This window comes from Scyliorhinus torazame, chromosome 15 (genome assembly GCF_047496885.1).
Source record: "Scyliorhinus torazame isolate Kashiwa2021f chromosome 15, sScyTor2.1, whole genome shotgun sequence".
Lineage (NCBI taxonomy): Eukaryota > Metazoa > Chordata > Chondrichthyes > Carcharhiniformes > Scyliorhinidae > Scyliorhinus > Scyliorhinus torazame.
In genome coordinates, this window is record NC_092721.1 from 185,865,481 (window position 1) to 185,890,234 (window position 24,754).

General features: G+C 44.9%; 1 protein-coding gene across 2 annotated transcripts in view; it reads left to right on the forward strand.

Annotated features, from left to right (window-relative positions):
- The window catches only part of LOC140392064 (cohesin subunit SA-2), a 169,838-nt gene that overhangs the window by 82,260 nt on the left and 62,824 nt on the right, over positions 1–24,754 (forward strand). For both annotated transcript variants that reach the window (XM_072477283.1, XM_072477285.1), the window contains exons 8-14: positions 5,283–5,487; positions 10,091–10,233; positions 11,001–11,074; positions 13,319–13,442; positions 17,866–17,964; positions 20,918–20,997; positions 24,528–24,635. In XM_072477283.1, coding sequence (XP_072333384.1) covers positions 5,283–5,487; positions 10,091–10,233; positions 11,001–11,074; positions 13,319–13,442; positions 17,866–17,964; positions 20,918–20,997; positions 24,528–24,635 — 833 coding nt within the window. The remainder of the gene's footprint in view (positions 1–5,282; positions 5,488–10,090; positions 10,234–11,000; positions 11,075–13,318; positions 13,443–17,865; positions 17,965–20,917; positions 20,998–24,527; positions 24,636–24,754) is intronic.

Genomic DNA, 24,754 nt, shown 5'->3' on the forward strand with positions numbered 1-24,754 from the left:
GCCTGATACAATGTAAGGTGGTTCACAGAGCGCACTTGACGGGGGCGAGGTTGAGTAGGTTTTTTGGGGTAGAAGACAGATGTGGAAAGTGCTCAGGGAGTCCGGCGAACCATGTCCATATGTTTTGGTCATGCCCGGCACTGGAGGGGTTCTGGAGAGGAGTGGCGGGAACAATATCTCAGGTGGTGAAAGTCAGGGTCAAGCCAAGCTGGGGGCTAGCAATATTTGGAGTAGTGGACAAGCCGGGAGTTCAGGAGGCGAAAGAGGCCGGCATTCTGGCCTTTGCGTCCCTAGTAGCCCGGCGAAGGATCTTACTAATGTGGAAGGAGGCGAAGCCCCCCAGCCTGGAGGCCTGGATAAATGATATGGCTGGGTTCATTAAGTTGGAGAGGATTAAGTTCGCCTTGAGAGGGTCTGCGCAGGGGTTCTACAGGCGGTGGCAACCGTTCCTAGACTATCTCGCGGAGCGTTAGAGGAAGGTCGATCAGCAGCAGCAACCAAGGGGTGGGGGTGGGGGGTGGGTGGGGGGGGGGGGGGGGGGGGGGGGTGTCCGGTGAAGGGGGGGGAGGGAGGGAGGGGGGAAGGGGGGTTTGCCTAGGGGGTGTTTGAGCAAGAGAACACATGAAAGATTTGGGAAACTGGCATGTACGGGAGGGAGCCAGTGTACAAAGCTCTGTAACATATCGTTTTACCATGTAAATATCTTGCTATGTGCATTTTCTTTCTATTTTGTTACAAGGGGGGGGGGGTTTATTGTTTGTAAGGGTGAAAAATTGTGTTAAAAAACTTTAATAAACATATTTCAAAAAATATATATATAGTTTGCCAAATGCCATTATATAGTCTTCCATGGAGATATCCTCCATTTTCCGGAACTTATCAAAATCCGACCATGCTTCATACGCACTTAACAAGTCATCTTTCATATAAATGCTATCCATATAATGTAATAAAGTCGCCAGACCTTCTTCTGAGTCTAACTCTTCCTGTTGCAGCTCAGAAAGCACTTTGTTTCGGATTTTACTGTCATATGGTAGAGAAAGAGCCAATGCCAGACCTTGTTTTCTCTTTCCCAAAGCAGTTACCGTAGTCCACATAACTACTGCACTTCTCCATTGGTCGTACGATTCCCTTTCAGAAAATAAGGGAGGATAGTCATATCCAGCCATCTTTATCCTCGGTTCAGCCATATATCCCCCTTTTTTTTTCTTTTCTCACTCACTCCTTGGTTTGATCTGGAAAAGTTGTATCTTTCAACCCTTCACATTTGCACAGCAACCATCCTCTGCTACCAATTGTTAGTTTTAGTTGCTGTGACATGAAGAGTCTAAAGTTCTGTTCCTTTTTCACAAACACACATTTATTTCATTCCAACAGCCTTTGCACAAAACTTTAACTATACATCACCTGACAGAGGCCACCTGAAGACCCTTTACCTATCAGTGTCAATTAATGGATACTTGACATAAATGAGACAACTAATTGCAATGTCTCTTAACCCATTACTTAACAGCTTGAATAGTCAGTGCAACAGCTTTCCTAATTTTGGCACAAGTCCCCAGATGTTTGTAAGGAGGACTTTGCAGGGTTCACAGGGCTGGGCTTACCGTTGTTGTTTCCGGTGCCCAGTTCGATGCCGTTGGTCCATCTGGTTTTATACCTTTGTGTTTTCTTTGCAGCAGTTTAATACAATTGAGTGGCTTGCCAGGCAAATCAGAGGTCGTTTAAGAGTCAACTGCATTGCTGTGGGTCTGGAGTCACATATCGGTCAGAGTAGGAAAGAATTTTTCAGATGGGTCTTTGCGACAATTATGTAATGGTCATCATGAGACTTCTAATTCCAAATGTTCTATTGGGTTTAAATTCCACCATCTGCTATGGTGTGATTCAAACCTGAGACTCCAGAGGATTACCCTGGGTCTATGGATTACCAGTCCAGTGACAATACCATTGCGTCGCCTCCTCCCAATTGTAGAAGAACATCGTCATTGTCCGTTATATTCTGGGGCTTTTTGTTTTAGAGAATTCTTGACGGGTCAAAGTGTGTATTCCTCAAAGACAGTTACAGCTTTTTATAAATAAGTCTCGAGGACTTGTCTGGAAAAGGCCTGGGAAAGCCTAAGGCCTTCGCGCTCTGTCCGTGGTTTTATCTGTTTCTACTCTTGGCAAAGGTTTATTTAGCGGAGTTAAATTTTTAACCCTTTCATTAACTGGGTTAAACCCTCGACAACGTAGCTCGTGAGAAGACCAGCGTAGGGCCCATATGCCACCTTATATTTTGAGGGTGTGAGCGGAGTCACAGGAGAAACTGTTCAATTGGAGAACTACTCCAGCCAAGGGGGAGTCGGGGTGGTCTTTTGCTGCTGCATTCTCCTGGATAGTGAGTGCCAATCAGCCATGGAGGGATAGGTATAAATACTACAAAAGCATCGGCTGGATTCTCCGCCCCGACGCGCCACATTTCTGTTACAGCCCGCCGGCAGGATGCTCCGTTACGCTGGCTGGTCAATGGGGTTTCCCATTGTGGGGCAGCCCCAAGCCGTCGGTAAACCCCCGGGCTGCCGGCAAAACAGAGCATCCCGCCGGCGGAGAATCCAGACCATTTTTGTAGGGGTCAGCGTGCAAATTATTAAATACGTCATGCAAGGGCAGCACGGTGTCACAGTGGTTAGCCCTGCTACCTACGGCGCTGAAGACCCGGGTTCAAATCCCGGCCCTGGGTCACTGTCCGTGTGGAGTTTGCACATTCTCCCCGTGTCTGTGTGGGTTTCACCCCCACAACCCAAAAGATGTGCAGGAAAGGTGGATTGGCCAGGCTAAATTGCCCCTTAATTGGAAAAAATAATTGGGTACTCTAAATTTTTTTTAAAAAATGAAAAAAACACAAAAAAACGTCATGCGACAGAATCTCTTTTCTGCGTTCAAAGAAACACATGTGGAGAGGGCCTGAACATTTGAAGTGCTACGTTTTGGTGACTTCTTGCTCTGTAAGATGAAAATCTCTTGCATTGAAATCCTATCCCTCAATCCGTTGTCCAAGTTATGTGATATGTTTTTCCTCTTCCTCCCCTGAAGGCCCTGATCCTTGCTAGGGGACATCGCTGCTGCTCTCTTGCTTAAGTAGATGCTTGCGAGGGAGAGTGTGCAGTGTGAGCTTGTCAGATGGCCAGTTGACTGACGCAATATGTTATCTTTCCCCCATGAACATAGGTAAACATTCCAAGCCCACTTCACAAGAAGCCGAATAAGGCAAACATGTAAATAAAAGCAAAATACTGTGGATGCTGGAAATCTGAAATAATAACAGACAATGCTGGATGAGCTCAACAGGTCTGGCAGCATCTGTGGAGAGAAACAGAGTTAACATTGCTAATCTATTTTGCCAGAAAGGAGATACAGGGTTTCCTGGTGGAGCCGGCCTCCACATTGCTGGAGGAAGTGCTGACGACAGGGGGACTGGAGAAGGGGGTAGTGTCAGCGGTTTACGGGGCTATTTTGGAAGAGGAGAAGGCACCACTGGAAGGGATCAATGCAAAGTGGGAGGAAGAGTTGGGACAGGATATGGAGGAGGGATTCTGGTGTGAGGTGCTTCGGAGAGTGAATGTCTCCACCTCGTACGCGAGGTTGGAGCTGATACAGCTGAAGGTGGCATACAGAGCGCACCTCACGAGGGCGAGGATGAGCCGACTCTTTGAAGGAGTAGAAGATGTGTATGAATGTTGCGGGGGGGGGGGCGCTAATCAAGTTCATATGTTTTGGTCCTATCCAAAGCTAGAGGATTACTGGAAGGAGGTTTTTACGGTAATTTCTAAAGTGGTGCACGTAAAACTGGACCCGGGGCCCCGGGAGGCCATATTCGGGGTGTCGGATCAGCCAGGGTTGGAAACGGGCGTGGAGGCAGATGTTGTAGCCTTTGCCTCGTTGATCACCCGAAGGCGGATCCTGATGGGTTGGAGAGCAGCCTCCCCACCCTGTGCCCTGGCGTCCTGTTGGAATTCTTGACTCTTGAGAAGGTTAAGTTTGAACTGAGGGGAAGGATGGAGGGGTTCTACAATTCATGGGCATTATTCATTATGCACTTTCAAGAACTGGATAACATCGAACATTAGTTGGGGGGGTGGCTGGGAGGGTTGGGGGGAGGGGGCGGTGTGTGTTAATGGTGGCTATGGGTGATTCCTGATTCCTTTTTGTCATTTGTTTATGTGAACATGCGGGCAACTGTTTGGGGTTTGGTGGGAGGATGGGATCGTTGTTATTGATATGGGGATTGACATATTTGGTACTGATTATTGTTTATTGTTGGTAGGTGTAAATTTGGGAGAAAATGTGAAAAAGGAGGAGAATAAAGAAATATTTTGAAAAAAACATTGCTAATCTAAATCGTTCTTCTACGGATCCGGCAAACTTATGTTGGGGTAATAGTACCGGATTAGACTGGGGTGGCATTGTGGCATAAAGGCCACATAGTGTCATAGATGTTTACAGCTTGGAAACTGGCTCTTCGGTCCAGCTGGTCCATGCTGCCCAGTTTCTATCACTAAGCTAGTCCCACTTGCCCACATTTGGCCCATATCCCTCTACACCCACCCTGCCCATGTATCTGTCTAACTGCTTTTTAAAGGACATAATTGTACCCGCCTCTACCACTGCACCTGGCAGCCCGTTCCAGATGCTCACCACCCTCTGTGTGAAGAAATTTCCCCTCTGGTCTCTTTTGTATCTCTCCCCTCTCACCTTAACCCTGTTCCCACTAGTTCTAGACTCACAGCACCAGGGACGTTGGTTCAGTTCCGGCCTTGGGTCACTGTCTGTGCGGAGTCTGCACGTTCTCCCCGTGTGTGCGTGGGTTTCCTCCGGGTGCTCCGGTTTCCTCCCACAGTCCAAAGATGCGCAGGTTAGCTGGATTGGCCATGATAAATTGGCACTTGGGGGTCCAGGGATGTGCAGGTTAGGTGGGGTTATGGGGATAGGGCGGGTGAGTGAGCCGAGGCAGGATGCTCTTTCAGAGGGTCGGTGCAGACACGATGGGCTGAATGGCCTCCTTTTGCACTGTAGGGATTATATATCAAGAGGCTGGAATTGGAGAAGCACAGAGGTCTTGGAACGTTGTCGGAGGTTATACAGGTAGGGAAGGCTGAGACCATGGCAGGAATTGAACACAAGGAATAGACCTTTAAAAATTGAAGCATTGACAGACCGAGTGCCGGTGTGGGTCAGCGAATGCAGGATGGTTCTGGGGGATTGCCAACACTAACTGGTTGATCATTATTATTTCTTTCCAGGACAGTGGAGATTACCCCCTTACAATGACAGGACCCTATTGGAAGAAATTCAAATCCAATTTCTGTGAATTCCTCTCAGTGCTAATTCAGCATTGCCAGTTCACTATTGTACACGATGAGTACCTGATGGATACAGTGATCTCCCTGTTGACTGGACTCTCAGACTCCCAAGTGCGAGCCTTCCGACACACCAGTACGCTTGCAGGTGAGAGCGATGCAAATTTGTCGCAAGCTCAGGATAATTGATCCCAAGAGGCAATGGACTGGGACAGAGCACCGTTGTTAGATCTTGGCACATTTTCAGAGCCAGCAGTGTCTGTCTCATGCTAGGATCTGGACTGAACCCCGGCTGGGTTTTCAAATAATATGTCCCAATGGGGAATTTAGCTGGATGAAGGGGCATGGAAATCTGCTGTTGCAAAGTTAGGCATGGCAGCTATTTTGTTCTGCCTCATAAAGTGGGAGCCCAATCCTTAAACCAATTAGATTTTAACAATAGAATAGAACTTTATTGTCCACACAAAAGTGGAAATTTGACTTTGGCTTCACCTGCAATATAACATATAATCATACAGTTATTAGTTAAAAGCAGTAAATATTTCATGTATACCTACATTCATACATTTACATCCATACCATACAAACATAACATAGAACATAGAACATTACAGCGCAGTACAGGCCCTTCGGCCCTCGATGTTGTGCCGACCTGTGAAACCACTCTAAAGCCCATCTACACTATTCCCTTATCGTCCATATGTCTATCCAATGACCATTTGAATGCCCTTAGTTTTGGTGAGTCCACTACTGTTGCAGGCAGGGCATTCCACGCCCTTACTACTCTCTGAGTAAAGAACCTACCTCTGACATCTGTCTTATATCTATCTCCCCTCAATTTAAAGCTATGTCCCCTCATGCTAGACATCACCATCTGAGGAAAAAGGCTCTCACTTCTAACCCTATCCAATCCTCTGATCATTTTGTATGCCTCAATTAAGTCACCTCTTAACCTTCTTCTCTCTAACGAAAACAGCCTCAAGTCCCTCAGCCTTTCCTCATAAGATCTTCCCTCCATACCAGGCAACATTCTGGTAAATCTCCTCTGCACCCTTTCCAATGCTTCCCCATCCTTCCTATAATGCTGCGACCAGAATTGCACGCAATACTCCAAATGTACACTCCGCCATTAAAGCAGTTACTTCAGTTAAAATGAATTTACACTCTGCCATTAAAACACTTATTTCAGTTAAAATAAATAAAAACAGCAAGTTAAATTGACATTATGTTATTTAGTAAGCTTATGGCACTGGGAACAAAAGACCTCTTGAACAGATTTTTCCTCGCAATGGGTATTCTGAAGTGCAGGCCCGAAGGGAGCCTTTCAAACTGATGATATAAAGAGTGAGAGGGATCATCGATGATGGCTGGAGCTTTCCTCTTAACCGCATTGTTAAATAAATTATCGAGCTGTGTCTGTCGTCTACTAATGATGAGGGGCCCAACTGCCCACAGCAATATTAAATCAGAGGCAGATACATTATTGTTTGTGGTGCAAAATGATTTCATCTACCTTTTGCATCATATGTATAAGCATGCGGACATTTTTGTTTTATATATGTATGCATTCTTGGAATGTGGGCGTCAATGGTGAGGCTGTCATTTATTTCCCATTCCCACTTCCCCTTGGGAAGGTGGCGGTGGGCTTCTTCCTCCTTGAACTCCCGTGCTCTAACTGGGGATAGTGCTTCAACAGCGCAAAAGATGGAGGGTGGATGTATTGTTGGTACATTCTCCAGAATTTCTGGTGGGTGGGGAGGCGTGGAACTGGTGGAGGTAACCACAGAGCCAGCAGAGTGGACCTCTGGAACTCTGCATCCAAAACTTTAGATTCTTTAATTTCGGGAAAAATGGCATTGCATTGTCACCGTGAGAGACAGTGGCAGATACAATATGTCCTGAGATATGGGATCATTCCTCTTACTTTCTCCCCTCCTCTCAGATCTTGTCCTGGATCTTTGCACCCCCTCCAATTCTGACCTCTTGCACAATCCCAATGTCTTTCACTGCACCATTGAGGGCCATGCGTTTATCTGCTTATTGACCATTCACTCTGCAATTGCCTCCTTAATTTTTGAGAATCCTCCTGCAAAGCCCCATAATGTTTTACTATGTTACAGGTGCTATATTAACCTTAAAGTGTCACCTCCCACCATTGCGGCAGCACAGGGTCCCTCCGGACTGTGTGCCCTGTGTTTAATGGAGCGTAATTCTCCCAAGATACTGCCATGCCACATGTCCCCACCACACTCTTGAACCTGCACCCCTGTCCATAGTGCCTGCCTGTGGACATACCACAGTCTCCAGGTCTATGGTTCCTCAGGGTTGGGGACTGCTTGTTGACCCTGATGTGGCCGCCACCACTTCTGGTGGCGCTGCTGGGGCCAGAGAGCTGCTGGCCATTTGGTTGCCTGGCGACTCTTGGAGGCAGGACTTCATCCCAGATGGGGGCGGAAGTCTTGCCCTGAGCCAATTGGAGGCCTGACAGTTGTCAAAGTACTGTGGGGGTGACCTGACTGAGTGGAGGCAGGCTTGCCCCTAACCTTACAGCAAGGGTGCTTGGGGCCAACCATGTAAAATTGCAGCCATCTACTAGGAAACTATGGCAACAGAATCTCTTGGTTATGTTCATGGCATTGATGTAAAGTTGTGAGTGCATTTTGTTCGGATCCCGGTGAAAATCTAACGAATTGCAATTTGTAGAATTGTGAAGAAATGTTACTTAAAACAAACTTAATTTAAGCACAGAATTAACCTAATTAGCTATACAAAAGCTTTATAGATAGCAGTTACAAAAGTTCTTAAGTAAAAGGAAAAAATGTAACTTACTCCCTATACCTGCCACTATCAAGGAAGAAATAGCGAGGCATCTGGATGGAAATTGTCCCATTGGGCAGACGCAGCATGGGTTCATAAAGGGCAGGTCGTGCCTAACTAATTTAGTGGAATTTTTTGAGGACATTAACAGTGCGGTAGATAATGGGGAGCCAATGGATGTGGTATATCTGGATTTCCAGAAAGCCTTTGACAAGGTGCCACACAAAAGGTTGTTGCATAAGATAAAGATGCATGGCATTAAGGGGAAAGTAGTAGCATGGATAGAGGATTGGTTAATGAATAGAAAGCAAAGAGTGGGGATTAATGGATGTTTCTCTGGTTGGCAATCAGTAGCTAGTGGTGTCCCTCAGGGATCAGTGTTGGGCCCACAACTGTTCACAATTTACATAGATGATTTGGAGTTGGGGACCAAGGGCAATGTGTCCAAGTTTGCAGACGACACTAAGATAAGTGGTAAAGCAAAAAGTGCAGAGGATACTGGAAGTCTGCAGAGGGATTTGGATAGGCTAAGTGAATGGGCTAGGGTCTGGCAGATGGAATACAATGTTGACAAATGTGAGGTTATCCATTTTGGTAGGAATAACAGCAAAAGGGATTATTATTTAAATGATAAAATATTAAAACATGCTGCTGTGCAGAGAGACCTGGGTGTGCTAGTGCATGAGTCGCAAAAAGTTGGTTTTCAGGTGCAACAGGTGATTAAGAAGGCAAATGGAATTTTGTCCTTCATTGCTAGAGGGATGGAGTTTAAGACTAGGGAGGTTCTGCTGCAATTGTATAAGATGTTAGTGAGGCCACACCTGGAGTATTGTGTTCAGTTTTGGTCTCCTTACTTGAGAAAGGACCTACTGGCACTGGAGGGTGTGCAGAGGAGATTCACTAGGTTAATCCCAGAGCTGAAGGGATTGGATTACGAGGAGAGGTTGAGTAGACTGGGACTGTACTCGTTGGAATTTAGAAGGATGAGGGGGGATCTTATAGAAACATATAAGATTATGAAGGGAATAGATAGGATAGATGCAGGCAGGTTGTTTCCACAGGCGGGTGAAAGCAGAACTAGGGGGCATAGCCTCAAAATAAGGGGAAGTAGATTTAGGACTGAGTTTAGGAGGAACTTCTTCACTCAAAGGGTTGTGAATCTATGGAATTCCTTGCCCAGTGAAGCAGTAGAGGCTCCTTCATTAAATGTTTTTAAGATAAAGATAGATAGTTTTTTTGAAGAATAAAGGGATTAAGGGTTATGGTGTTCGGGCCGGAAAGTGGAGCTGAGTCCACAAAAGATCAGCCATGATCTCATTGAATGGCAGAGCAGGCTCGAAGGGCCAGATGGCCTACCCCTGCTCCTAGTTCTTATGTTCTTATGTTCTTATATACCCCAATTAAGCAAACCAATATAGTTCAACAACCACTTAGAAAGAAAGTTAACAATCAGGTTTACTTACTTTTCTCTGTGCAGTGCCCTCAGAGGGAACCTTTCAGGATCAAACTGAAAGATACTTGGCAGATTAAAATCCTATGACAAACTGAAAGTACAGACAGAAAATCCCATTAATTACATTAGAGCATTAATCTGTCTCCTCCCACAAGATTTCCCATGCCCTGGTTAGTCAGGAACTTTTCTCATAAATTATCGCCCCTCGAGACCAAAACAATATTCCATTAGCCACCTATCCCTAAAGAAATAAATGCTTCTCAAATCTATTGGCAGAACATGACCCCTGCAAAATCAAGGATTATCTCACTTTTACTTTTAATCACAGCTTTAGCAGACATACTGGTTGCATGCATATTTAACCCAGGTTTTTAAAAATAACATTACTGCAACAAATATAAAATATAACAGATTTCTTACATTCATTACAATTGGCTGGAGTACATTTTGGCAGGATGTTCATATTTCTCTTTTCCTCAAGCTATGAAACTAATGACTGCGTTAATCAACGTGTCTCTGAGTCTGAGAGTGCAGTTGCAAAACTCTCAGCGACAGTGTGAGGTTGAGATGATTGACAAAAGACCCACCAAGAAACTGGAAACATTCCTGCAGAAGAAAAAAGAGGTAAGCTTGTCTGTACTTAATTGTTTATTTCCCCCTTCCTCCATACTGAAGTTTAACAGAACTGTATTTTAAAAGATCCACACATCGTTGGCAAGGCCAAGATTTACTGCCCATCTCTTGCTGACATTGAGAAGCTAGTAGTGTTTCTCAGACCACGGCAGTTCATGTGGTGAAGGTACCTTTAATGCAACGTGTTTGAAGATTTGATAAAAGTCACCCCCTTGTGGGCAGCACCTCCCACTATCCTGAAACTCAGATAAGGGGGCAATTCCTGCATTCAATCTCGCAGCTTCTCTCAACAACTCTGATTATCTTTGAATTGGAGAGGAAATTGAGCAAACGTGACTGTCTTAGATTATAAGAGAAGGTAGAATTTAGGGCACTCCCTGGTATCCACGTTCTGGCAGAAAGATGTTCACAATCATGAAGGGCTTGGATTAAGTGAGCCGCTTCTAATCCTTGACGGGTTTATAACCAAGGGCACAGATTAATGTTGATTGGTAAGAGAACCAGAGGCCACACGACGAAAAACGTTTTGGTGCAATGAGATTTATAATGCACTGCCTCTTGAAGTGCTGGATACACATTAAATAATATTCTTCAGGAGGGAAATGGGATCCTTCTGTGCTGTTCTATTCCATGATTCTAACTTAAACAATCAACACCTCGAGCTATCAACCTCTGAGATAGTGGATGAATTGGAATAAATACATGTTTCTATTTAAGGTGGGAACAAATATTAAATAGTTTGATGCCATTTTTTTCAGATTATAGAAAAGCAAGAAAACATTGAAAATCTGATGAACGCCATTTTCAAAGGAATCTTTCTTCATAGATATCGGTAACGTTATCCCCACGGTTAAAAATAGATCCCCATTCCCTGGAAGGGGAAGCTTTTCATACTTCTTGCTTTTTCATATGCGTTTGGACAGAAAGACTACTTTTTGGACAGATCAGATGCAAGTGTACTGTTCTCAACCAGTTTTCTGGAGGCAGATCATTGACACAACTTCAGGTGACAGATCCGAATGAGTGGGGGGTGGGGGGGGCACTTTAGTAGTGGCAGTGGGAAGCCCCAGTGGTAATTAAATTTAAAGGGACAGGGACAATTCAAGGAAGTGTCATAATCAGTAGGGGTGGGGGCAAAAATGCCAAAAGCATTTGGGAGAGTCTCAAAAGGCGTCATCACCCTTTGAAGGGGCTGAAAAGAGACATGCAGAAATGAAGGAATGGGTAACGTGAGAACGATGGAACAGCCCAACACCCAATTCCCCAATGCAGCGCTGCTCCGGTTGAGCCGGTGCTGCTGCGGTCAGTTATAAGGATTATGGCTCCTTTCGCGACCCCGAAGATTTGACACCATGAGGCCACATAAGGAGATGTTAGGTCATAGCACTAAAAATGTCAAGGAGTGTCCTAAAGAAGGAGAGCAAAACAGAGAGGCAGAGAGGTATAGCGAAGGAAATCCAGAGTTTAGGGCCTAGCCACCAACGGTGGAGCAAATAAAATTGAGGAGCGTTCAAGAGGCTCGAAATAGATGAGCACAGAGGCGGGCATCTCCACCGGTGTGATCCTCTGTTTTGCCGGCGCCCGGGGGTTTCCCGACGGCGTGGGACTGCCCCACAATGGGAAACCCCATTGACTGGCCGGCGTAATGGAGAATCCCGGTGGCGGGTCGGGGCAGGAACGTGGCGCGACAGGGCGGAGAATCCCGCCCCAGATACCTCAGATAGTGCGGAGCTCGAGGAGAGGCATGGGGAAGTCCTTTGAGGAATTAAAATCAAAGCGTTTCCTAGCCTGGAGCCAATGCAGGTTAGTGAGCACAGGGTTGATGGGTTAATGTGCCTTGATACAAGTTAGGAAAATGGGAACAGAGTTTTTGATGACCATAAGTTTATGGAAGTTAGGATGTGGGAATGCCCAATGGGAGTGTATTGGAATTGTCAGGTCTAAAGGTAACAATTGGATAAATGAAGGCTTTACCTATTAGTGATTTCACAAAAGTGGCCATGAGTGAAGAAGGGTGCAGAAAAATTAACGACAATTTCTGTGAATGGTAATTTATCTAATATAATCTTGGGGGCGGGGGGAAATACACTGAACAATAAAAAGTTGTTCCTCCAGCTTTTCTTTCCTCATGACATGCTTCCATTTGGGAAGCTTGGGCACCTTTTCCATCACTGTCGGAAAGAGTCCCTGGACGTTAGTCCCTGAGAACTCGCAGCAGTCTCCAGGGAAATATGTTGGGCTCGAGCGCAGGCGGCAGATTGTTTTGAAGAATGTTACAGCAACTGATGGCGTTTAATCCTCAAAGTTGCCTTTGCACCGGGGCAGTGTTCCATCACGTGGAGGAATGACATTTTTGTCTTGTATTATAGCTAAGGAACATATTAAGCAAGGGGAGGAACATAAATAATTCCAATCGCTGTTCTTTACAAACTGCGGAAAAGAGAATACCCGGCAGGGCTAAATCTGTGAATATGTGTGGATGTAATTCAACTTTATTGTTACACTCTTATGCCATGCTTTCTTTTCCAAATATTCTCCCTGTATCTTTTGAGATCACTGGTTTTTGCTGGGGTACTGCCCCATCAGCAGCTCTCTGAAACCTGGCTGTATCGTCTCCCTTTATTTAGGAACCTGGCTGATGGGGAATTTCCCAACTATTCGACTGTATGAGGTATCATGAACGAACCCAATTCTTGCCCTTGATTGACTCCCCATCAAACGTAAAGAATGGACCCCAGGCTCTGCATTCTCCTAACTTTCTCAAGAAACTGGTTTTGCTGAGTGTGCATTGAAGTGGTGCTCAGCAAGCTCAGTACAGCCGAAGCAGCTGGAGAATGATACATTTTCATTTGCAAAGTGGTCTAAACGAAGTGAACCCTCAATGATTTGAAATCATGGACTAACTCCAATGTGTTTGTAACAATGAGGGTTGACTCTATATCTATCGAGCTATCCATCTTTCCATCTATCTGCAATATATAATATACATATATATTAAATTTTTGTGTCTGAGTGTTTGAGATACACAGGCCTGGTGTAGTCATTCATCGGAAATGTAATTCCCATTTTCCCCCAGTGATGCATTACCTGAGATCCGAGCTATTTGTATTGAAGAAATAGGAATGTGGATGAAAAGCTGCAGCGATCGCTTCCTGACTGACAGCTACTTGAAATATGTAGGATGGACCTTGCATGACAAAGTGAGTCAATCTGTAATAATCAGCACTGCTTTCTTTCTCTTAGTGGGGCCCTGATTAATTTCCCCTACTGCGAGGCCTCCGCAGCAGCACTTTTATTGAATGGTGTTAAATATCGAGACTAATCTGAATGTTATGTTGATGCTGCGCTATAATGAGATAGCTCCACCCTGAAGCAGGAGGACGGAGTGAGAGTTTGCCATTTGCGGAGGTCCTGGTTGTGGTTGTTCTAAGGTTGATCATGTGTCTCCCCCCCTACTTGAGTGGCACTCCCAATTAGGCAGTGAACTCAGCACAGGCCCAGGGATCTCATTTGAACCCGTCTTTTCTCCAGAACCTGGAGAACAATACGTTATCGTTTGCAAAGGTGGCTAAAACAAGGTTTCCCCCGCGTGCCTCCCTGATCTCTGTCAACATGGCTGATATTTTTCTCATCCCCATTCTCTTGCCTTCTCCCCATAACCCCTGATTCAGAGGTGGGCACATTGACCCGGGAGGAAGGCCCACGGAAGGAGGCAGGGAGGGCGGGCTGAAGAAAAAGACTAAAAGGAGAACGTATGCATGGCAAAATATTCGTGGGCAGCCACTGATGGTACTCAGATACTCATTATACCGATAGGAAATGTCAATAGTCAATCATGAAGATGGGAGAGATACACCATTTGAAAATTTGATCAATGAAATTAAGTACTTCAGAGCATGTATAAGGTGAGACCGCTGGGGTACTGGGGTAGTAGATAGGAAGCGGGCATGTGTAAAAGCAGGCATATATAAAGCTGCATTCAGTGAATAAACGTATTATCAAGAAAAGTGTTATTGGCTATATTGATACTCCACCAACAGGTTCAGGACCGGACTCACACCTCAATCCATAGCCCTAGCACGTGCCATCTCAAAGAGATGTTTTCAGCCAGAATTCTTCTTGGACTGTGGTCAATCCAGGAATAATAGAAAGATTTCATTGAAGAGCAGGTGCTTAGTTTGGTCAATACTGGAAGTGGAGCTGAATGACTAAGACCAGCTGTGTGCTGGGTTTGTAGTCTTCGACTTTGGTGGGGGGGGGGGGGGGGGTGAACGCGGAACCGTACTCAGGGAATAGCAGGAGTGAGAGTGTCAAAAGCAGAATCAATGGAGCCGGTGAGTGGGTGAACAGTCTAAAACATGTGAAATGTAGAGGGCCAGAGAAGAGGGAGTTGGGAAATTGCGAGTGAATTTGTGAGGGAGTTGGATGTTGGTAGGAATAAACTTGCATTTACTCAGTGCTTGACACAACCTCAGGACCTCCCAAAGTCCTTTTCAGCCAATTAAATACATTCGGAAGTTTAATCACTGTTGCAAAATAGGAAATACGGCAGATGATTTGCATACATAAGACGATAAGACATAGGAGCAGAATTAGGCCACACGGCCCATCGAGTCTGCTCCGCCATTCAATCATGGCTGATATTTTTCTCATCCCCATTCTCCTGCCTTCTCCCCATAACCCCTGATCCCCTTATTAATCAAGAACCTATCTATCTCTGTCTTAAAGGCACTCAGTGATTTGGCCTCCACAGCCTTCTGCGGCAAAGAGTTCCACAGATTCACCGCCCTCTGGCTGAAGAAATTCCTCCTCATCTCTGTTTGAAAGGATTGTCCCTTTAGTCTGAGATTGTGTCCTCTGGTTCTAGTTTTTCCTACAAGTGGAAACATCCTCTCCACGTCCACTCTATCCAGGCCACGCAGTATCCTGTAAGTTTCAATAAGATCCCCCCTCATCCTTCTAAACTCCAACGAGGACAGACCAAGAGTCCTCAACCGTTCCTCATACGACAAGCTCTTCATTCCAGGGATAATTCTTGTGAACCTCCTCTGGACGCTTTCCAAGGCCAGCACATCCTTCATTAAAGCTTGATTTCACAAATGTCCATGTGATAAATGGGCCGGTAATGATTTAATCGAGAGAGAACGGAGCCTGGATGACTCTTCATCAGAGCTAGAGAGAACTGGAAATAATAATAATAATAATAATCTTTATTATCACACGTAGGCTTACATTAACACTGCAATGAAGTTACTGTGAAAATCCCCTAGTCGCCACATTCCGGTGCCTATTTGGGTACACGGAGGGAGAATTCAGAATGTCCAATTCACCTACAAGCACGTCTTTCGGGACTTGTGGGAGGAAATGAGAGCACCCAGAGGAATCGCAGACACAGAGAGAACATGCAGACTCCTCACAGTGACCCAAGTGGGAAACGAACCTGGGACCCTGGCGCTGTGAAGCAACAGTGCTTTACACTGTTGTGGGGAGATTGGGGTGGAGCTGTAGGAGCTGGATAGAGGGCCAACAAATGGTGGAGGCTGAGGAGAGATTGACAAAGCTTTTGTGTACAAAAAGACAAGGGGCATGGAAATGGTGGTGATCATGAGTGAGATAGTGATAGTGGCACATTAAGAGATCAGAATGTCATAATGGCAGAACAAAGGTAAGCAATATGTCAAACGGCAAATGGAACATGGAACAGATGGCCCTAGTGGAGTGGGGTGGGGTGGGGGGGGGGGGCAGATAGTGGTGAGGGAAATTATGTCGGTTAAGGGATAATTATGGGCCAAGGCAGAGGGGAGGACCCCCATGCTCTTCTTTGAAACAGTGCAGTCGGAACTTTTACACCCACTGGAATGGGCAGAGTTGGGGGAAAGCAGACGGTGTGAGTGGTAAAAGAGGAGGAAGTCGTCCAAGATAGCCTTGTTGGTGGTGGAGGTTTTGCAGCTTGTCATAACCCCCACTAGGACCATGGGGAAACTATCATTGATCGTCCCGTGGGACTCGTGGAGAACAGGCCCCCCAGGTGGCTACCCGTCTGGAACTCGTTATGTACTAATACAAAAGCGTAGACATTGGTCAATGGCAGCAGCAGCTCGTGGGGGGGGGGGGGTTTACTTTATTTTTGTTTATGTTATTTACACTGGAGGATCTGAGGGGGTGTATACACCTGTTGTGTTAAGTCGGGGTGTTAATGTTAATTTATTATTTATGTACAGGGGGGGAGGGGTTTGGGGGGTTGCTTTTTTAGATTGTGTTTTGTACTTAACCCTGTTGGGTTCTTTTTTCTTTCTCATTTTGTTATTTTATTTTATGAAAACCTTTAATAAAAATTATTTAAAAAAAAAACTAATACAAAAGCAGCCCAAAGCAGGGCTTGGAGAGTTTTAAGTTCCCTCAGTAAGGACTGTGCTGGGAATGATATGCTGCTTGGAGCAGAACTATGTAGTTGGTAGGAATAACAGCAAAATGGACTATTATTTAAATGGTAAAAAATTGCAGCATGCAGCTGTGCAGAGGGACCTGGGTGTCCTTGTGCATGAATCGCAAAAACTTTGGTTTGCAGGTGCAGCAGGTAATTAAGAAGGCAAATTGAATTTTGTCCCTCATTGCTTGAGGGATGGTGTTTAAAAACAGGAAGGTTATATTGCAGCTGTATAGGTTGCTGGTGAGGCCACACCTGGAGTACTGTGTAGTTTTGGCCTCCTTACTTCAGAAGGATGTAAGCTTACTCCTGCTCCTGGTTCCTATGTTCTTAGGTTATGTAAATAGTTAATAAATCAATGTCCTTCTATCACCTGCATCCTCAAGTTACTAAATATCTGTAGAACACTTTTGAGAGCAAGTGTTAAGGCTTTGGATCTAGGTGTTAATCCAATCCCAAACCAGTGGATGACATATGAAACTAGATGCTAACACTTTTCTTGATGATAGGTTTATTCACAAAATGCAGCATTACATCTGCTTCCTACTTACTACCCCTGTGTCCAAGGGGTCTCTTTTTCTATGTGCTCTGAGTACTTGATTAAATAATATCATTTATTTTGACAATATACTTAACATACCAATAATACTCGAGGGCTGAATTTATAGAATATAGAATTTACAGTGCAGAAGGAGGCCATTCGGCCCATCGAGTCTGCACCGGCTCTTGGAAAGAGCACTCTGCCCAAGGTCCACACCTCCACCCTATCCCCGTAACCCAGTAACCCCACCCAACACTAAGGGGAATTTTGGACACGAAGGGCAATTTATCATGGCCAATCCACCTAACCTGCACATCTTTGGACTGTGGGAGGAAACCGGAGCACCCGGAGGAAACCCACGCACACACGGGGAGGATGTGCAGACTCCGCACAGACAGTGACCCAAGCCGGAATCGAACCTGGGACCCTGGAACTGTGAAGCAATTGTGCTACCGTACTGTGAAGGGTGAGACTGAATGAGGACTGGGGGGGACCGAGGTTGGCAGAGAAACAACAAGGTGTCCTTGGATATGTGTTGAAACCATCAAGGATGAGAAATGAGAAACCTTACTGTTTACTTTATCATAATTATTTTGAGCAGAAAATGTGTTTTTTTTGTTTATTCCCTCTAACGTTATGTTCACCTTTTTTGAAGCAAAGTGAGGTGAGATTGAAATGCTTGATTGGATTATTGGGCCTGTACTCTGACAAAGATCATTGTTCCAAAATGGACCTTTTCACCTGCCGCTTTAAGGTGAGTCAAATCTTTACAGTCCTAGTGGACTTCAAAGAAGTGCCTAAAGTCCCTTTGGCCAGTAGGGTTTGGTATGGGAAAACAGTAACAGAATCAGGGGATCTAGGTTTAATTCAGGCCTTGGGTGACTGTGTGGAATTTGCATGTTCTCCCTGTGTCTAAGTGGGTGCTCTGGTTTCCTCCCATAGTCTAAGCATGGGCAGTTTAGGTGGGTTTGCCATGCTAAATTGCTCCTTAGTGTCCAAAGATGTGCAGATTAGGTGAAGTTACGGGGACAGGACAGGGGAATGGGCCTAGGTAAGGTGCTCTTTTGGAGGGCAGTGCAGGCTCGATGGGCCGAATGGTCTTCTTCTGCACTGTAGGTATTCTACGATATGGATTCTATGACCAGTTGCTGAAGGTTTCATCATTCTCTGACTGCCACACCCAGTCATGGCCTCTTTTCGAGTTACAATATTTTTACAACTAAAAATAAAAAAGGTTTAAAGAAAATAATAAAATAGAATTCCCAATTGGATTTCCTCCGGTGTTGCTCACAGCAATTTCGAGGACAGTTATGGAAGGCTGATAAGACTCAGCAGAGTGCATTTCAGAGGCCTATATAGGGTGTGGTTGCTTGATAGAGCATTGATGGATGTGGGACTGGGCTCCAGGAAATGTTTTGGTTTACAAAAGAAAGAGAGACAAGCAAAAATAAATATAAGACCAGGAGCACATTACAGGTGGGCCCAGGAGTGGACAGGACTACAGGTAGGCCCAGAAGTAGGGTGCAGGTGGGTTCTGGAGTGAAGTTTAGATGCGGCCACGAGTGGAGTGGAGTACAGATGGCTCCAGTAATGGAGCACAAGTGAGTTTAGGAGGGTAGCACATGTAGGGCCTGCAGCAGAGTACAGGTGGGGCTTTGAGTGAGGTAAGCGGAGTGAGGCAATGTTAAGGTGGGGCCTGGAGCAGAGTGTACACGGGCCCAGGAGCAGATTAGCAGTGGGCCCTGGAGTCATTTACCAGCGAGCCTGGGAACAGACACCCGCAGGCCCAGGAGTGGGAATTGTAGGCCCAGGAATGATGTATAGATGGAGATATATGTAGAGGATACAGGCCCCTTAAGTTGAGACTGAGACCTGTTGATGCAAGTGAATTTCTACATCAGCTTGATGTAAATGTTCTTACGAGGAGAGGTTGAATATGTTGGACCTGTACTCATTGGAGTTTAGAAGAATGAGAGGTGACCTTATTGAGACATATCAGATTATCTGGGGGCTGATAGGGTTGATCCTGCGAAGATGTTTCCTCGTGTGGGAGAGTCTAGGACCAGAGGCCATAATCAAAGAGTAAGAGGGTCGCCCATTTCAGACAGAGATGAGGAGCAATTTCTTCTCTCGGATAGTAGTGAGTCTGTGGAAGCTAGTTCGTTAAGTATATTCAAGGTTGAGATGGGCAGAATTTTAATCAGTTAAGAAATCAAGGGTTAAGGGCATTAGGCGGGAAAGTGGAGTTGAGGATTATCATTTCTGATCAGTCATGGCCTTATTGAATGGCGGAGCAGACTCGATGGGCCGAATGGCCTACTCCTGCTCCTACTATGTATGGTCTTAAATGAGCTGGCCAAATTGTAAAGCAACTCTATTGTTCTGTTATTCATATACTCCTGTTATAATCCATTTGTAACATTTAAAAGTATCAGCGTTATCAAAATTTTGCCTCTTGGTCTTACCTTAAGTGAAGAGTCATAGCGGCCGGAATTGTCAAACAGAGTAGTTTGTTAATTAGTGCGCTAAATTTAAATGCAGAAGCCAACTGACACAATACTGCCACATAATGTTTTATGGTCTTACCATTTTCCTGGCATCTCCGGCAGAACAATAATCCTATATTTCTCCGGCCCAAAGTATTTCTTGAGAGCACTTACCGCCATAACAAATGCGTCTTCTGTGCACTGCTCGGGTATTCGCTGGCCTTCTCTCCGGAGGCAGTGCATGGTTAGCGCCTTCTTGTGGGCCGTTGCTATCGCTGGATTATCCATGTCAAGCAAGTAGGCATTGAACCTTTAAATCCATCCATCCCATGTCAGGAGTAGATCACCTTTCATGAAAGGAGGGTGCCAGAGCCAGTAAATTTAAGTTATTCACCATCCTTGTCAGCAGTTATTGCGTTTCGTGCCTCAGAGATACGCAGAGATGACACTCACCAGGTTCAACGTGTGAAAGTGAGCTTTTATTAAAATGTCTGCAGTCTCATGCTTCCAAGCTTGGTTTCAGTCTTTTAACCACAACCACAATAACTTTATTGGCAGCACACATTCGCACAGAATCGAACACTGGAGAAGGGAGGGGCTCAGTTACACCTCTTGTTGTTAAGGAGGTAATGAGTCAGCAACGAGTAAGGATGTCCTTCCTGACATCCCCTGAAAGAGATTTATCAGAGCCTGGAAACTGATCATTTGACTTTGCCTCATAGTCATGGGTCGTCAGCTTCACTATTAAAAAATGGCTCCACCCCTATGCCTTTGGTCAGAACGTCAGTGTCTCCAGACATTGGCAAAACCTTTGACCTGCTTCGCCTCGTGTCTGTTGATGGAATGGGCCCATCAGAATTCCAGACCATTTGAAATGGGAAAATCACTTTGTTTCAATCAAACCACTTCCTCAGTGTGCGCAAGCCTGTACGCCAGGGGAATTCAAGCAACAGACTGCAGTAAACATTAGTGCATGGAAAACATTAATGGTTCATCTCCTAAGTATGAACCACTCAATATCATGCGTTCTAAATATAGTTGCCAATAATCAATATAATTAGATGCCGCTGCGTTACTAAATTATCGTTTGAACGTTAAATCGTTGTTAATACAGTCACTTGACTCTTGAGATGAAGGTCACTTGACATTTTTAGGAAGTTGACCTCTGCCTAGCTAATCGAGTGCACAGTAGCTGTACCATGTTCCATTGCTTTCTTACAGGATAGGATCATATCAATGACACTGGACAAAGAGAGTGAAGTAGCTGTTCAAGCAATTAAGGTGTTAATCCTCATGTTGCAGTAAGTAAATGCTCCTTTTTTTGAAATAAATGCTGATTTTTCCAGTTGTGTTGCCACATTCAGTTCTTGAAATGTGGATTTCCGATTAACGGATAGAGCGGCAGTGATCCAAATGGGAATGAGCATGATTACGTTGTGTTCCTCTAATTCATATCAGCTCCCAATTGTTCCTCTTATATAAAACTTTGATGGACCAGCTATAGACTATTTATCCCTTTCGAAACCCTTAACATCCACCAATATTGCGCAGTTGTCCCACTTGATCGACACAGTTTCCCTTCTGTTTTATAGAATTCCGATGGACAAGTGCTTGACCATTCTCTTCTATTCTATAATTTCATGGAACTATATCGCTTCTTATACTCTCCCCCTGTATATGTAGAATTCCAGCGGGCTAAAACACACCCAATAAGACCATAAGACATAGGAGCAGAATTAGGCCACTTGGCCCATCAAGTCTGCCCCATTCTCCTGCCTTCTCCCATAACCCCTGATTCCCTTATTAATCAAGAACCTATCCATCTCTGTCTTAAAGACACTCAGTGAATTGGCCTCCACAGCTTTCTGCGGCAAAGAGTTCCACAGATTCACCACCCTCTGGCTGAAGAAATTCCTCCTCATTGTTTTTGAAAACTCACCACTATTCTTAGAATGGTGCTATACCAAAAATGGCCGACATTCTAAATGGTGATCAGGGATTCTCACTCCCCGACTCTGATACAGGCTTCAGTTGGTACTATTCAGGTCAAACTATGTTTTCAAGTTATCCCCCGGTATAACCCATACCTTCACCGAAGATTTCATCTACTTACCACTTAGTAGCATCGATCCTGGGCCCCGCATTGCTAAGTAAGTAAAGTAGACGTTGGAATAACCACTATTTCAGGTTAAATTAAGTTATTTTATTATTATATTTTTTCTTTTAAAAGCTGCAAATACTTTCTTTACAGAAAGGGAAAAGATCTTGCTTCTGGATCCTTCTGGTTGGTTGAAGGGACCTTCAGGCCCAACTTGACAATCAATCTTCTTTAAAGTCTGGTCTTCTTTAGATGTATTCGCTGATGAGCTCGGTTGCTGTGTCCTATCTTTCCCATGTGCCGAGCTATGAGAGCTGGCTCTGCTGGCTATCTCTGAGCTGACTCTGAGCTGACTCTGCCTACTCTTTAAATTCTAGTCTTCCTTAGATGTATTAGCTATTTTAGTCGGCTGCTTTGCCCTGTCTCTTTCCCATGGCCGAGCTGACTGTAATCTGTCTCTGCTTCTCCACCACTCTCCCTCTGAGTTCTGGTTCTGGTAGTTCCTGCTCTGGTCTCTAGGTTTATATATTTTTCTAACAGTTATCTAGTTTTTATGACTTTATTGAAAGTAACTTTTTTCACTTTGATTGTAAAAAGTATATTTGATCTAAACTTCTAATCCAACTAAGTATTTATTTTGACATGACTTCATTTCATAGATCTGATTACATTGTTTCCTTTGTGATGTTCAAAATGCTTTGACTTCAAGAGGTGTTACTTTTAATTCCTGTCATTTCTATAGTTTTATTTTCCAATTGTGTCCTCAGCTCATAATTTTGACTTTGATTTTAGCTTTGAATTATGTTTCTCGTAGACTGATAGTCTCCAGTTTTCTTTAATTTACCTGGTATTAGCAAATTTTCACACTTAGAATTGTCACCAAATTCAACTGAACCTCATCCATGCTTTTCCAGATGCTTACTAAGATAGTTACTTTCAATGAAGGTGTGGCCCATGGTTTTTGGCTTCATTCAAAATCCTGTTTGTCTTGTTTGCTAAGCCTGCTTGACCAAGACTATCTGCATTTTACAATCCTTCCCTGGCAGCTGCTGTTAACCCTTTGTGGGACCTTGCCCTGTATTCTCTCATGTTTCTCTCAGACCAGATATTGCCAGACTTCCATGTTTCAAATGACACATCTTTCCATATTTTCAATAACATCATCTCTGTTTTAAAGGAGCGTCCCTTTAGTCTGAGATTGTGTTCTCTGTTTCTAGTTTTTCCTACAAGTGGAAACATTGTTTCCACATCCACTCTATCCAGGCCTCAGTGTGCATTGCTAATGTACAGAATTATAGTGGACCAAACTCATTCCCATTAGCTTTGATTATATTGACGGCCAATAGATCATTCAATCCTATTGCATGGAATTCCAACTGACCAGACCACCTCTCATTTATTCCCAGTCTATAAATGTGTCCGAGCAAGCATACTGTTGCAATTTTGGATTGATATCTCCAGTACTCTCTTTGTGATCAGTGCCAAAATCAAGCTTGACAAATCGACTGGAATTCTTTGAGGATGTAACTAGTACAATTGACGAGGGGGAGCCAGTGGATGTGGTTTATTTGGACTTCCAGAAGGCTTTCGACAAGGTCCCACATAAGAGATTAGCATGTAAAATTAAAGCACATGGAGTTAGGGGTAGAGTATTGAGATGGACAGAAACTGGTTGGCAGACAGGAAACAAAGAGTAGCAATAAATGGTTTTGGTCAGAAGGTCGGTGTCACCAGACATTGGCAAATCCTTTGACCTGCTTCGCCTCGTGCTTGTTGATGGATTGGGCCCATCAGAATTTCAGACCATTTGAAACGGGAAAATCACTTGGAATTTTTCCAAGTGGAATGCAGTGAACCGTGTGGTACCACACGGATCAGTGCTAGGACCCCGTTATCCACAACGTATATTAATGATGGAACTAATTGTAGGACACGATTTAAAGGGGAAAAAACAGTCCTGTTTTGGGTGCATTTCGTGGGGTGTTTCTTGGCGACTGCAGTGCTGAGAACAACCCCGCTATCCAATTGGCCTTGGCGGTGAATGCCCTGCTGAGGCCTCACTTAATTTGCATCTTGCACTGCCGAGCTGAGCCTCCGGACAACCCCCCCCCCCCCCCTCAACCGACCTATTTCACCCCACCTCATAAGGGCAGGCACCCCCAGGCCGATCCCTGGCATGGGAAACCTGGCACCTGGGCACTGCCCCTGCCAGTGTGGAAGTGTCACCATGGCACTGCCAGGGTGCCCAGGAGGCCATGCCATGGTACCACCGTCCTGCTGAATGGGTTGAGTGGGTAGTGGTACTCAGGGTGGTTTTGGGGGAATAAGGGGATTGGGGGGAATAGTGACACCAAGAAGGGCAAAGGGGGCAGTCTGAAGACTCCTTCAAAACTTACCTGAAATATCAGCCCAGATTATACATTCAGGTTCCTGGACTGGGGACTACAACCAATGATAATCAGACTCAAAGCGAGCAGTGCAACCTGAACAAAAGCTGACAATTCACATGTAGGGAAAAACCAAACTCAACCTACTCGTAACAGAGCCACGTACCTGACTGAGCCGAGACCATTAAGGAAGAACCTAAACCTCTCCTCCCCAGTATTCACAAACTTAGCAACGGGGAGAGATCAGGAGCTGAAACTCAATCCATTTTTACCCTGTTGCAACCCTGAACAAATATCGTGCAAATGACCACAAAATGATTGGAATCTCTTTCTTAATTTCCTGCAGGAACTGTGAGGAGGTATTAACTTCAAGAGACTGTGAGCAGTTGTATCACTTTGTTTATTCAGTGCACAGACCCGTGGCTTTGGCAGCGGGCGAATTCCTCCACAAAAAGTAAGTGATGATCCTTCTGAATCAAAGGGAATGAGCACAGTAATAGTCCGTGCATCCAAAATTCTGTTTCACCGTCTCCAAGGCCAGTCTTGGAAGTGGAATAGCAACTGAGAAAGAAA